General features: G+C 37.7%; 1 protein-coding gene across 1 annotated transcript; it reads left to right on the top strand.

Moving 5' to 3' along the window:
- Positions 1 to 10014: 10014 nt before the first annotated feature.
- LOC149029426 (E3 ubiquitin-protein ligase BRE1-like 1) lies at positions 10015 to 15434 on the top strand. Its single transcript, XM_089141863.1, has 3 exons — positions 10015 to 10550; positions 12060 to 12221; positions 12308 to 15434. Exons 1-3 carry the CDS (start codon positions 10434 to 10436, stop codon positions 12443 to 12445), a joined length of 417 nt encoding a protein of 138 aa, XP_088997989.1. The 5' UTR covers positions 10015 to 10433; the 3' UTR covers positions 12446 to 15434.
- The last annotated feature ends 83 nt before the right edge of the window (positions 15435 to 15517 follow it).

Genomic DNA, 15517 nt, shown 5'->3' with positions numbered 1-15517 from the left:
AATTTTCGGTTACTGATTTGCACCTTTGTTATAGACTTGTTAAGATTGAAATTCGAATTAAGATCATCTCAAAACCGGATTGAAATTGGATGATCAAAAGTCTAAATTTCGGAGTTGGATGACTGTCTGTAACAGGGGAGGTCGCTTGAGGCGGTTGCTTGACCCAACTGACAGGCCCAAGCGACCGACTGGCTCACAATGGCTGTTTGAGAATTGTGTTTACTTTGATTAGACTCATGACTCTTGTGTATTATTGTAACCTTATGTTTAGGTGTTCTCTGAGTCTATTGGATGTCTTGTAATTGTGGTTTGGTTGCGTTATAGTGAACTTTTACTTAATTACAAGTAATGGCACACTATCTTGTTTATATGCAATGACATGCTATATGATGAATCAGTTATTTCTTACGTTACTTATTGATCATGTACTTTGCTATAGTCGTATAATTCATTATAATATTGTCATACACTTGCTGTTTGTGATGTTTTTATATACTTTATCACTTTATGATATTGAACAACTGATTATGGTATGATGATGAATGATGTGGGGTAGCTGTGATAGAAAGGGTATTCAATGTAGCTGTGATAGAAAGGGTATTCAATTGAGTATCTTTGCTTGAGATATCAGAGGGTTGTGGGATGGGACACATGCTACTGATGCCTCTAGCATTATCATAACTGCTGGATGACATAACTATGGAGTTTATAATTGCATGGTTAGGTACCCTACATGCTATTACTCTTTCGGTAGGCGAATTGAAGCCAAATGACCCATGACAATGGTGATGTAACTCTATTTCATCTTACAACAATAATCAGTCCATGCAGAGACTCAGTGGTCCACTGTTGACCATGCAATGGTAGGGTTGCATATGTTAGGGTTGGGCTCATGGACGTCCAAAGAGCGGCCTGGGTGTCGTGAGGAGTCATGAGAGCATTCCGCCCCAATAATATGTGGATGACCATAGGGTTAGAGAGTGGAGTCCAACATATGTAGCCAGTCCGTGAGGGTTCTCATTCCTAGGTTGCGAAGGATAAGGAACCAAGTTGGTGGGTGTCATAGGAGAAGTATCTGGACTTCATATAGTATGTTACCATTATGATCTGGCATTGGATTAGAAACCCCGACATGCGCAAGTACTCGTGCCAATGGTCGTGATAAGAGAGTGTTGATTTAAACCCCAATCATGGATGCGTGATGAGGACTTAACCCCTTTGCCCGGGATCCCAATAGAGGTAACCAGTCCGTGAGAGATCAGAGTGACTAGACCTACCCAGAGGAGGACTGGTGTTTTATCTTAAAGCATGTCAATTATCTAGAGACTTGCATAGTTAGATCTTAGTAGCATTCATATTATTGCATATCATTCATGATATATGTACATTGCTGATTGTGTTGACATATGTACGAGAAATGTGTTATCCTTATTGAGTTTGTCAGAACTCATTCATTTCTTTGTGTGTTATACTAAACTGTACAGATGGTTGCACATCCTCGAAAATTGGATAGTATGATTGAACTCTCTCATATGAAGAAGATGTGGCACCTCAGTGGGAGATGGAGATAGCTTCCACGAAGCCTCATGCATATGTTTGGTGTGCGCTTATAGCACCCATTGATGGCTGAAGGATGCAGATTGCCAGATATTTTGAGAAGTCTTTGGAGAAGAACTGGAGAACCCCCTTTCTTGTTATTCATGAAGAGCACTATTTAGCTTTAGAGAAAGAAGCTGAAAGGAAGATTATTTAGTTTATTTTGATTGCTTCCGCTGAACTTAATTTTACTTTTGAACATTGATTTCATTGGAGTATTTGGACTCCTGTAATCCCTTTGATTATTTATTTTGAACTTGCTATTGCTATTGATTATCTATTTCTTGCATTATTATTATTGATAGGTAAGATCGTGGATCCTGTGATGGATCACACCCACAGGTTGTCAGGCAGGTAACCAAGATCGGCGGGTCGGTGTGACAATTAGGGCCAAAGCTTGCTTTTCGATCTCTGAATATCTGGTCTCCGCATCAAGGAGTACGTGACTAATATAGTAGATTGGCCGTTGTTTCTTATCTTTTTCTCGAACGAGGACTGCACTTACTGCAAAAGCCGAAGATGCTAAGTATTTTTGTAGCGTTTCACCCTTCTCTGGTCGAGATAATAATAGTGGCTTCCCCAACATTTCTTTGAGGCTCTTGAAAGCTTTTTGGCACTCCTCTGTCCATCGTGCCTCTTTGCTACCCCTCAAATCCTTCAAAGCTTTAAAGAATGGTAGGCATCGTTCTCCTGACTGCATAATAAATCTGTTCAGAGCTACTACTCGTCTTGTTAAGCACTGTACATTCCAAACGGTCTTTGGAGGCTCCATATCTATTAAGACCTTTATATTAATTGGGTTTGCCTAAATTTCCCTCTGGGACACCATAAATACCAAGAACTCTCCCAGTGAAACTCCAAAGGTGCACTTTTCTGGGTTGAGTTTCATCTGATATTTCCTAAGTATAAAAAAAACTTCCGCTAGGTCTGCAACATGACTCAAACGCCAAAGGCTTTTCACAAGCATATCATCCATGTATGCTTCCATGTTTCTCCAGATCAAGTCCTTGAAGATCTTGTTCACAACTCTCTGATATGTTGCTCCAGCATTCTTCAACCCAAAAGGCATAACCTTGTAGTAGAAGCTTTCTCAGTCGGTCATAAACGCAATGAACTTCTCATCCTCCTTGTTCATCAAAATTTGATTGTAACTTGAGTATGCATCCATAAAACTTAAAGTCTCATAGCCAGCTATCGCATCGATTATGAGATCAATTTGGGGCAAGGGTAGCAGTCATTCGGGCATGCTTTATTTAGGTATGTGTGGTCGGTACACATCTGCCACTTTCCGTTCGCCTTTTTGATCATTACAACGTTGGCCAGCCAGGTTTGGCACTCGATTGGTTTAATGAATCCCTAACCATTCATTTTTTCCACTTCGGTTCTTATCGCCTCATGCTTCTTGATCGAGAAGTTCCTTATCCTTTGGATTACTGGCTTGACCTTTTGTTCGATCCATAGCTTGTGCTTTGCAACGCTTTGATCTATTATTGGCATGTCTGCTGCTAACAATACGAATACCAATTCTTCCTTGAAATCTGCAGATTGTTCTTACCTGATGAAGGTTGTTTTCTCCTCTTTGGAAGGATCCAATTGGATTTTGTTTGCAAAATAAAATAACCGCAAGCGTACAGTATCGTGTAGCTAACGGGTCGATCTCAGGGAGATATGCCACCTAGAATTCAACTTCTTAATAGTAATGCGAGAGTGGAATGATTCAAGTTTTGTTAACTTATTACTTAAACTAAATCAACGACCCTAATCCATACATCTAATGCAATCGAATTGAAACGAAAAAAAAATAAAGCAAACATAACTAATGCATAAATAAAAGACAAGAGAAAAAAAATGCGAACAATAAAAATAAAAAGGAAATGCAGATGCAACACCACCCGTCACCAGAAGCAGAGGCACGACTGTAGGCTTGCTCCGGTTATGTGGTCCGAGATGATGAATGAATAGGCAGAAAGTAAATAACAGAAAGTAAATAACAAAGCAATAAAAGGAAAAGGAAGCCTTAACCAAAGAGAGGCACGACTGTAGGCATCTCTGATCAAGGATCCAGGGGAAGGGAGAACAGTAAGTAAATGCTGAAATTTAAATCCTAAATTAAGAATATGGAGGGGTAGATAGAAGCGGGAATGGAGGGGGGAGAGAAGATTATTGAAGAATCTTACTTACTTGCATCTTCCAAACAAAACTTGAATAAATGATTCGAATCTCAACAAACCCTAACAACCAGATCTAGAATAAATTAGATCTGCAATTGCTAGACCCAGAGAGAAAGCGAATCCTCAAACTTGAAAATTGAATTTGAACTTGAAATTGCATTGATAAAACTAAAGGAATTACACTTGCATAAAAGAAAAATTACACAACTTCAATCTTCCTAAACATTCAATCTAAAAACTAGAACTAGAGCCCACAAATTAATCAAATAACTAGAAAAAACTAGAGCAAACTAAAGAGAATAGAAAGTGCAAGACTAAAGTAAAACTAAAGAAAAAGTAAAGTGTAAGACTAAAGTAAACTAAAGAGAAAGTAAAGTGTGTCTTAGACCTAAGAGGGAGGTAATATTTATAGAAGAAAGAGAATAATTTACAAACAAAAAAATAAAATAATAATACCTAATAATAATACTAATACTAATAATAATAATAATAACAAAAGAGTAAAATAGAAAAAGAAAACAAATAAAGAAAGAGCAAAATTCGTTAGAAATAAGGATAGAGAGAGAGAGAGAGAGAATGTGGGGATAAATAAAATAAAATAAAAAATAGAAATACGTTAAGAAGGAAAGTGGAGAAAAAGAAAAAATAAAAAAAAATAAAACTTAAGATTGAGTTACACGTAGAGAAGGTGGAGAAGAAAGAGAAAGAGTGGAAGAAGGAAAGAAGGAAAGAAGGAAAGAAGGAAAAAAATATATGCTTTTACAAAAACGATTGTGTTAATTAAGGAAAAAGAATAAAATAAAATAATGAAAATAATAGAAAGTGGGAAGAGAGAGAAGAAACTAATTAGAGAAATAAATAAAATCTAACAAAATAAAATCTTCTAAAAAAAATAGAAAATCCTAGTCTTTGACTACTTGTGGGGCCCATACAATTCTCAATTACAATAAAGAAAAATAAAATAAAAATCCTAATCTAATTTTACAAGATATTCTGGAGTTGGCTCATAATTGCATCTCTAGCCCATCATGCTCCAAATCAGGCCCACTTTCGCACTTAAGAATTTGAACGGACCTCTTGACGTGCAAAACCGCATGTTTAATACCCAAAACTCCAGATATTCGCTCAAGTCCTAAAAATTCATAAAATCTGCAAAAACAACATAAAACCCAAGGTAGCTCCACTCTAAGTGTGTAAAATGCATGCTTTATGCCCTAAGATTTCACCCATAAATGTGCTCATCAGATTTTCTCCAGCTTTTCAATAGGTTCCAGTCTTTGCATTATCTCTTCGTCCCGATCATCATTAACCTCAATCGGCAATGTCATAGCCTTCCTTGGTCCCTCTTTATCCTTCAAATAAGAAATATAACACTGTCTAGAAGTTTTTTGATCAAAAGTTACCTCTCCAACACCGTTACTGGTCAGGAATTTGATCTTCATGTGCTTAGTTGATACTATAGCTCCTAACTTTGTGAGGGATGGCCTCCTGAGGATGACATCATATGCAGGGAGTTCTCGAACAACCAAAACATTTACCCGAACTATTGTTTCTTTCGGAAAAGTTTCAATTGTTAGGTCCAGTTGTACCGATCCTTCTGCCATGGCCGAGGATCCAGCAAAGCCATATAGGTGGGTCGAGGTTGGCTTCAGCAAGTCTTCCTCCATAGACAAAAGATTTGTAGTTGATCTTGTATCTACCAACACCCGATGTACCTCTTAACGGCCAATCTCTACTTTTATCACAATCGCATCGTCATGCGGAGCACACACCTTTTTCATCTTCATCAATGAACACAATGTTCTCCTCAGCGTTCGATCTTTTTATTTTCTTTATCGCCTCTCCTGATCCCACAAATTTTGATTTTGCTTTAAGCTTCTGAGGGATTCGAGCTCTGGTCCCCGAATATTGTGATGATTGGGAAATGACTGGTCCTTTCTATCTCCTTCCCTTTCTTGGAGTTGGAAGCTTCAAAGCGATGGTCTATGCTTCCCTATCGTTCTCTCCTCTTTTCTCCAATTGTTCTTCTTTCTCGATCTTCCTCCCAACACTTTATATAATTGGCCAAATGTCCCTGAGATATTAACCTTTCAATACCCGCCTTCAGATGTCTACAATCATTAATGTAGTGCCCTTAATCTCTATGGAAATGACAATATTTGTTCATGTTTATTTCCTCAGGCTTTGATGTCGTCTTGGGTGGCCATCTCAAGATATCCTGATCCTTGATTTGCATCAGGATCTCCAAACGTCATGCATTTAGAGGAGTATACTCAGCGCGGTTGGGTGAACGTTGCCACCATCCCCACCGTCCTTTGCTTACCCGATCGTTGTTTTGCACTCTCGAACCTTGGCCTTTTTCCGAAGCTTTTTGCTCTTTGTTAGCTGCCTTCACTTTTCCCTGTCGAGCGTTAAGGATTTCCGTTACTTCTGCCTGTTTTTTACATATTTGGACAAGTTCGGCATAGGTGGTCGGCATATCCTGCAATGACAACTCCAGAAGTCGTATGTTGGAAAGGCATGTGAAGTGTGCTGTTTTGGCCACTTGCTCGTCCAAGTTCTCGATCTCCATGGTTGCTTTGTTGAGCCTTTGCAAATAATCTCGAATAGACTCGTTCTTTGCTTGCTTGAAGGTGAACAAAGTCTCTTCAGTCTTCTTGGTCTGTATTTGACTTTGGAACTAATCGATGAACTTTCGAGCAAGCTTATCAAAATCAACTATCTTTCCGTACGGTAGGTTCAAAAACCACTTATGAGTTGCTTCCATCAGTGAAGACTCGAACACTCTGCACAAATCTTATTTGAATTCACAGCAACCGCCATTATTTGCTGGTAGTAACTCATGTGGGCTACTAGATCCCCACATCCATCGAACAAAGAGAAGCTGGGGAGCCTGAAGTTATGATGGAATTCGTATCTGGCTATTGCCTCAACGAACAGGTTCTTTCTGATGACCAAGTATATATCATCAGTCTTTTTGGCTTTCGTGAGTTGTCCCAATATTTGATTTATATCATCCAATTCTTGATCGATCTATACCGCCTGGGTGTTTGGTGTCCGAACATTGTCTCTATCCGATCGTTGAGATGTTGTCGAGTGTGTTTGAACTCCTCTCTCAATCCTGAATAGCGTTCCCATTCAACTTCCCTGGGACCAATCCCGCACCTTTGGATCATCTCTCCTTGGTAATTCATCCGTTCTTCTTATTCCCAACCATTCACCCTCTTCTTTCTGTGCCCTTAGGTTTCTTTCCAATGGCTGACGAAAGTTCTTGTCCTCGGTCGGGTTTCTTTCCCTGCGTGGAGAACATCCTCTTGCTATGGAGTTTATACTTTCAGTCCTTCTGGGGTTGTCTTCTCCTCTCATCAGGAACATGGAGGTTCGGGTTCCTTGCGGTTCCCAGGCGTCTGGCCATCATTTCGAGCATTGCCTGCATCTCTAGAAATTAAACCTGCATTTGGTTAAGTTGTTGTTACCTGCATTTGGTTAATTTGTTGTTGGCTTTGGTTCATCTGCTCCTAAATGACTAGAATCATTTGGATCTCTTTGTTTGGACAATTCAAACGGGCACCTCTTACTATTTCTTCTTCTTCGTGTATTTCACCTTCACGAATACGATTTCCCTCTGGAGGAGCAAGGTGTTCCTCCAAAGGAACTTGAAAATTATGATTTTGATGCCTTTGAATCGTAGATCTGGTGTTTACCATGGCTTTTTTTGAAGCGTTTTCTACAGACGACGCCAATGGTACGTCCAAAAATTGGTTAACCTTTGGATTCCTGCAAAACAAACTTCAGATGTGGGCCAACTCTGAGGTCGGGAAGCCACCTCTGATCGTTAAGTCAGCAATTGATCACCATAGAGATCTGGCTAGTTGCAGAGCTTAATTGAATAACAATAAGGGAGGGAAATGATTCAAATACCTCTGTTTTGTGTGACCCTTTAGTTTACATAAGGTTTACCTTTCGTTCTCGATCGTTGGATTCGTTGATGATCCTTCTTGGTGGCCATTTAATTGTAGGGTTTTCCCCTTTCTTTTTGAGTCAGTTGAGATTTCCATACATAGCACGATTGTGTATCTCTAATTTTATGGGAGCACGTCTCTTTCCATAACCGTCGGGTTCCTTCCCCTTACGCTACTTGTTGGTTCAACCTCCGAACCAGTCCTGACCGGGGTCATTGACCAAACTGTGGTCAAACCCAATTTGGTGTTATTTTATTCTTATCACCTATTAAGTGTTTATGATTCGACAAACACCATAAACAATTACGAGTGTTTCTAGAAGCATAGATATTTTGTAGGCAGTTGATAAAACTTGCTTCTAAAAGCAAAACAATACTCGTCCACGTTTGATAAATGATCAAGTTAATATAATTCTCACACTAGAGCATGGAACGTATGGTTAGTATGTCCCTTGTACTATTGCAACTCAAATTCCAAATTTGACTCCAATTCCAACCCCAACTCTTGTTATCCTCTTCCAACTCTAGCTCTCACCTTTTTGCCACTAAGGCTGCGTTTGTTTGTTAATAAAGGTGGGGTGGGAAAAATTTAAAAAAAACAAACTTTTTTCATAAAATTCCAAAAGTGTGCTTTGTTTGGTTAATGGGGATAGAAAAGTTGGAGATAAGTTTTATTAATTAAAGAAGCTTATTTAGTGAGGTTGTATGTTAACTTTCCTACCTCATGCCTTTTTAATACCTTACACAATAGGTGGGATTTTGTAGAAAAATATGGAAAATAAAAAAATGAGACCCACATTTAATACTTTTCCAACAAATTTCTTCATTTATTTTCTTTCTCCCTCACCCCATTTTTGCTTCGATAAACAATTGCATCAAAAGTGTTTATCGAAGCAAAAATTTGATGTACTCGAAATCATGCAAAACAAAAAGATTTTATGGAACAATTTTCAGTTTTTTTCCCTTCTACTTTCTAAGCAAAGAAACACTATAAATTATTTTGTTCAATGAGTTATCAAACGGGGTATTTATTTTCCCCTACTAGAAACAACAACTCGAGTTTGACCCAAATGGTTTATAATGATCAAGTCCATGCTGAGTTATGGGCTTAACTAACATTTGTCATTTATGTTGGCCCATATTCATTCAGGATATTTAGTCAGGGTATTACTGACTTTTACCATTGTGGGATTAGTTGGTTAGGGAATAACTTATTGGGTCTTGTAGTATCATGTGTAATATTTGAGTTTAAGGTTGTTTCCACACTCTCAATAAATATTCCAAAGAGTGAAAGGTTTTGGAAGATTCAAGAAAAATTAAGAACGCAGATCTACAACAAGAACATACTACATGTATTTATTCATCTATCCGTTGATTATATTCAAAACACGTGCTTTAATTAGTACAGTAATTATATAAATCATTATGGATCCATTAAGCCAATCTACCTTAGGCTCTTTTTGGTATCAATTATCATTGTCAATTATGATAAATTTTCATTATTTTAAATTGTTTGGCATCTATCCTGAATTCTATTTTTATTTAAAATAATAGAAAAACCTCCAAAATCCATAATGAACTTTTTGTCCATTATGGATTATGATGAGAATTTCATTATCTTCATTTGTGTAAGTTTACTTAAAGTTCTATAAGTAAGATGAGGGTAAAATAGTCAATACACATTCTTTTATAACAACCATACTTTTTCCTTCTTTTCTCACTTGTTTACTATCATTTTTAATAATTTTTTATCTTGACACCAAACTTTTTTTCCATTTCATAATTTATTTTCAATAAAATTCACCAAACTATTTTTCATTCTTGACCAATAATGAATTTTTATACTTATTTATTTTAAATAGGCATAATAGATAATGAGAATTGATACCAAAAAGAGCCTTAGTCTTTATTGAGCTTGAAAGAGAGCACAATTGCGCCTAAATAAGCCGATTGGGAGGGACCATCTTAACTGTGAAGCGTCGAACTCCCACGGAACCAGATGGCAAATAAGAAAAAAAAATCTTAATACATGAATTCCTTGTGGAATTTATACCCCAAAAGGAATTTCCTTTTTCTTTTTTTATAAACCCCCCAGAAAAGAAAGATAAAATAGTGAAAGAGAAAGGCACGGGAATAGCAATGACGAAGCGAAGTTACAACGGAACGAGAAGCAACTGCATTTTATTTGAAATACCAAATAAGCCCTTCGCGCTTACTTAATTGACAACTTTGTGCTTGTGTATATAATGAGGCAATCCAGCCTTCTCTCTCCTCTTGGTAGAACTATAGAAAAAAGACTCGAACGAGAGAGGGAGATAAAAGAGGCCATTTTCTCCTGTTTTCTTGTATCATGCAATTCAGTCGCGCACCACAGTGATAGGAACTTGATCTTGCTTATTGGTTCTGCAATTCGAATCTGCAAAAATAGGGTTCACCACATAACTGAAACGGTTATCTATTCCGTGATATATTGTTATCAGCCCTAGATTTTCCTTTTCCAATCCTTTCCCCCACCCATCTGTTTGTTACTGCTTTTTGGAGCTTTGTATATGAATTAGGGTTTACAGGGAGATCAATTACTTGGATAAAGAACGACCCTTTTATTATTTTTATATGGGGATGCTTTTATACCATTCAGAGGAGTGATGTGCTTTTGTTTGCCCTAATGTGACCAAAGAACGAAGGAGTTGTGTAGGGATTTCTCTATGCCCATGGGAAGCACAGGTGAGCCAGACCGGAAGCGACGGCACTTGAGTTCGGTGTCGCCCACGGCCGCTGCTGCTAAGAAGCAACCGTTTTTGCCATTTTCGGAAGATAAAAAGGTTTCTTTTTTCCTCCTCCTTTTATCTTATTCTCCACTCTGTACAATTCTTGACCATTCTAGCGAATTATGTGGTTATGGAGCTATTTTGGTTGTATTGGTTAGGTTAAGAAGCAGTTTCATCACAGACTAGGCATATAAAAAATATAGGAGATGGAGTTTGTGATATGGATCAGGGATCGTCTCTTATATTTTTGCTGAGACTGAATTTGGGGTTTAAATTCATGAATCGTTTATGTTGATAAATTATTTCTTTGTTATTTTAGATCATTGATAATTTTCAGAACTATTATACTTATTCCTAAAATAAGCAAAATATCCTTTTCGTGTTTCCATGAGTGAGTGTTAATGCTGTTATTTTCTGTGGCCTCCTTCGTTGTTTTCATTGTTGGTAGAATATTCAACTTTGGCATATTTCTTCTTCTACTTATGAAAGATTTGGGATCCTGTGAGTTGGATGGAAGTCTATATAGAACTAAAGGAACGTGAAAAACAACTGCAATGATATTGACAAAAGGAAGTTTATGAGATGAATGATTCCAGTACAATATGCTTGCACTTCCTCGCCGCACACTTAGAGATAGGCTAGGATTCATTTTTTGAGCAAGTGTCATAATATTTGGTCACTTGTATTCATTATTTAGCAGAAGTCTAGAACTGTCCATCTGCTCTTGCTTTCTGGCATTTTGTGTTTCTATTTTTTGCTTGGATATGGTTCATAAACTCATTTTTGCTCTCCAGTCATAGTTTGGAAGGTAGTTGGGCTCTACCCTGAAAATGAAGAACTTCAAGGTGCACAATTTGGCAAGGAATTACTCTACCGTCTTTTCAGTGATAAGCCCTACTTTTCTTAAACGGAATGCAAAGGGTGCGCTACTATAACTAATATATTTAAAGACTGCAACCGACCACCGATTGGAACAGTTAGAATCTAAATATTTTTAAAAAATTGCTTACTTATCTTTTTAACGGGGGAACATCTTTTTGGTTCATTTGCCTGGAAAATTGTGAACTTGTCTCCAGCCTAGCTTGCTTGATGGGGATTAAATACTAAATCATGAATTAAATGATCTATGGAAGAGGCAGAGTCAAATTTAGTTAGAGGTTGTACTACTTTCTTTCCATTTGGTTATTGTTTAAATTTGGTTTTTTCATTATATGCGCATGTAAGTGGTGTGGCTGAAAAATTGCCTGTTGCTCTCATAGATTTTTACCATTCCATATTTGAATGCTTTACTCAGGTTGAGGGAGTTTTTAAGCTCTAGTTGACAACGTTTATGTGGCTTTTTGCAGTTGAAGTTCCTGTAGGGATTTATGTTTGGAAATGTGGTTATTTTTATTTTTTTGTCTCTTTCTCTCTGTGCTGCTAATACGTTTTGTGTTTTTCTCTGTATGTCTGAATTTTTTTGGTAGATTCAGTTGAAGTTAACAATTTAGGTTCTTCATGACTTTAGACTCTTCGTCATCATGCCAGTTTGGCTTATTTGCTTCGAATTTCCTTTCCTTGTAGCTTGACACTGCTGTACTGCAATATCAAAATCAAAAGCTTGTTCAGCAGCTAGAAGCTCAGAAGGCTGAATATTCTGCCCTTGATGATAAATTCTGTCAGTTCAAAGAGAAACAATGTGATTATGATGCCACGTTAAAAATTGTTAATAGTTCGTGGGAACAGGTAACTTGCATTTCCAGTGATCTTCTAGAAGTCTGAGGTTAAATTGTGCTGATGTATTGAAAATTGGTTATGTTTCATTTTAACAGCTTGTGGATGACATAGAATCCTGTTCTATTCGGACAAGAAGCTCAGTTGGCAGCAGAAAAGATTTGAACCATTCTTTAGGTGAGAAATGCACAGCCTCCTGGTTAGTTTGTATCTTGTTGCAGGTTTGCCGTGGTTGATATGACGGTGCTGATTTTGCATGGCCTTACCTGCATCAAATGACTCCCCTGTCCCCCATTGCACTAACTATTTTGGGCCACTTCCTGTCTTCCCCTATTTAATCGTTGTGATTCGGTTCCTTTACTAGGTCAGTTTGTGGTCTAGTCTAAACTGGGCTTGTTGCATCCTTCCATTTTTTGGAATGTTGTAGTTGTAATACTGTACGGGCAAAAAATGCACTGAAATTTTTTCTAGGCTGACTTTCTCCAGGTTTCTCAAATAGCTGTTTACTTGTATTTTATTTGAACTGATACTCAGTTGGAATTCCTCATGTCCAGTTGCAAATGTTGGGTATTTGTACAGCTTGTTCTGAAACAACATTTCTTTATACTCACTGTCGAATTCAATAGAACCTCTTACCTGCATCTGCTTTTGATACATGTACCTTCCTTTAGGTTGGGTATTTCTACTGCTTGCTCTCAAAGAACATTTCTGTCTACTTACTGTTGAATTTAGTAAAGCCTCTTACCGGCTTCTGCATGTGATATATGTACCTTCCTCTTGCCTCTGTGGTGCCCATTAACAATTCCAGGATCTGTTAGCATATCTCATCCATACGTGGTGAAGGCTGACCCTATAACATACATATTTCACTAATGCATAATGTGGAGCATTGACCATAAGAAGTTTGCTTGCCATTGTCTGGATTGGTAGAGGGTGGGCCTTGGCGCAATGGTCGGTGGACTGCAGTTGTAGCCTGAGGTTAAGGTGATGAAACAGCCTCTCAGCAGAAAATTGCTGGGGTAAGGCTGTGTTCGGAAAACTGCCTCTTTGGACTTTGCTTGTGCAAAAGCCTTTGATACTGAGGTTGCCTTTTCCCCCTGTATAATAATGTAATATTTGTACCTTACTAGTTCGAGTCTGACCATCCCCTATCTTCCCAGAGAGGAAAATGCCGTGTCCCCGCTTTTTCTGTTTGTATTCTGAGTCTAGGACATTGGTAGATTGCCAGTGAACTGCCAATAGGAGCAGGTAATGTGTGAATCAGTATTTCAAGACCTTTTCTAGATGCGAAACTTTAAGTTGGTCCCTCCAAAACAGTCTGTTTGCCTTGTTCTTTGTTGGATACTGTATTAGTTGACTTTCGTGTCCAATACTAGTTGGATAATTCATGGTGCTAGATCCCAGAGCTTTGATGCTTCAATCTGTTGAAGTATCATATGTACCTTATGTTCATAGTTGTCTAAGTCTTTCTAAGGGAACAATGACCATTAGGCATGCTTAACACTGCAGGGCATCTGATGCATCTGGATGTGCATGTTTTGTTTTTGTACGAGGTTGTGCTTGATTGCTTTTTATGTTAGGTCTCTTGTATTATTTGATTTTGTGGTTTCAGACTTTTTTATGGTAATGGTTGGATGATAAGCTTATTCTTATAAGGGGTCAGGTTTTAAGTGATAGTCCTTTACATGGGTTGGGTCTTGGGCTTGTTTTTATTGTAGGATCAAATGGCAACACTCACCAGGAGGGGTTGAATCTGGTGACGAATTTTTCATTTGTATGAAACAAAGAAATAGCTTGTCTTAAACTAATTGCAGAGGTAGACGTTTTACAATGTTTTAGAATGGTTCAAACTGACTATTGTACATCCGCTACCTTGACCTAGTAACTGGGGACAAAAAAGTGAATAAGACGTGAAGAAGATGATGCAGATTGGCACCAAACAGGAAATGTTTTGCTTTGGAGGAACAACATAAGGTTGATAGGTTTGTGGGCCTTCGTTGGTTGTGTTCCTTTTGTAATCGGCCAACTTTATGGACCTGAAACATAGTTACAGGGGTTGAATACGAAATCCTAATACTTGGTTTTTATTTTTTATTTTTCATGATGTAGTGCTTATTAAAGTTGTAGATGTTAATTGATTAGTCCTTTTGGCACACACGAATTATTCAGTCCTTATTAGTGTTATCAAATATTATTTGATTGTTCCTTAAATAGCATAGGCTGGGTTATGAATCTTATGATTAGGTATGAATTATTTACAGATGTTTTAGGACTCCCTACGCTTCCATGCCAAAGAGATGTTACAGTGAAGCTAGGGTTTTTTAAAAAAAAAATGAGTTATTACCTCTCTTTTTTCTTTTCTTTTTTAAGGGGGGAGGGGTTGGTGGTGGTTTTGTTTTACCTCTCTTGGTCTAGTACTATAGGATTACAAAGGTATGCTAATAAGAATCAAACCCTATACTTGTTCGTGGAAAGATTTCAACTCGATGTTGTGTTTGACTCCTTGATATTTCTAGTTATAGAAGATTGTTCTTAGCTTTTCTTAATTCAATCAACATGCATTTTTCTTTCTTCTATTTTGTTACCTTGTGTGTGATGTAACCAGATCCAGCAAGCATAGGGTCCCTTGGGTAGAATTTTGCTGCTGTGCATTGCTAATCAGACCTGGACAGAAAGGATTCAAGCCATATAAGTGGTCTGTTGTGAGGATATTTGAAAGATTGGTTGCTGTCCATTAATTCCAGACCTAGGCAGCAGGGTTATAAACCTAAAATTACTGCTGTCCTTTGTGATTTGACTCCAAACAGCAAGGTATTGAAACGTAGGTTGCCTGCTGCTTTCTTAGAAAAGATTGTACTACTGGCCCTGTATCCCAGGGTTACGTGAGGGTGTCATCAATCACGTTGTGCTTTAACATAAATGTTAGTATAACCAAACACAGATCACACAATGCTTTTCATATCTGAAACGCAAAAGAATAAAAGGAACTTTCAAAGTCCAGCATTTAGTCTGAAGTAATGGAACAAGTTTGGTTGTTTGGGTTGTATGTTATATTTATGAATTGTTTTATTCTTTCAAAGTCCAGCATTTAGTCTGAAGTAAGGGAACAAGTTTGGTTGTATGGGTTGTGTGTTATATTTATGAGTTCTAAATATAGTTTCCTAGTTACAATTGAAAGATTATAGAGCAAATTGGTAAAATGAATTTGGTCCTTGTGAATCATGACCTTTTAAGTAGTAAGCTGGATTTATGAAACAAAACGGGATATGATTTATGGTTGGAGCATTGGATGAATTTTTCCCATTTTC

Source organism: Hakea prostrata, chromosome 1, assembly GCF_041222555.1.
Source record: "Hakea prostrata isolate BN-2017 chromosome 1, UWA_Hpros_2, whole genome shotgun sequence".
NCBI lineage: Eukaryota > Viridiplantae > Streptophyta > Magnoliopsida > Proteales > Proteaceae > Hakea > Hakea prostrata.
The sequence above is the reverse complement of the archived record's forward strand: the minus strand, read 5'-3'. Positions and strand labels throughout refer to the sequence as shown.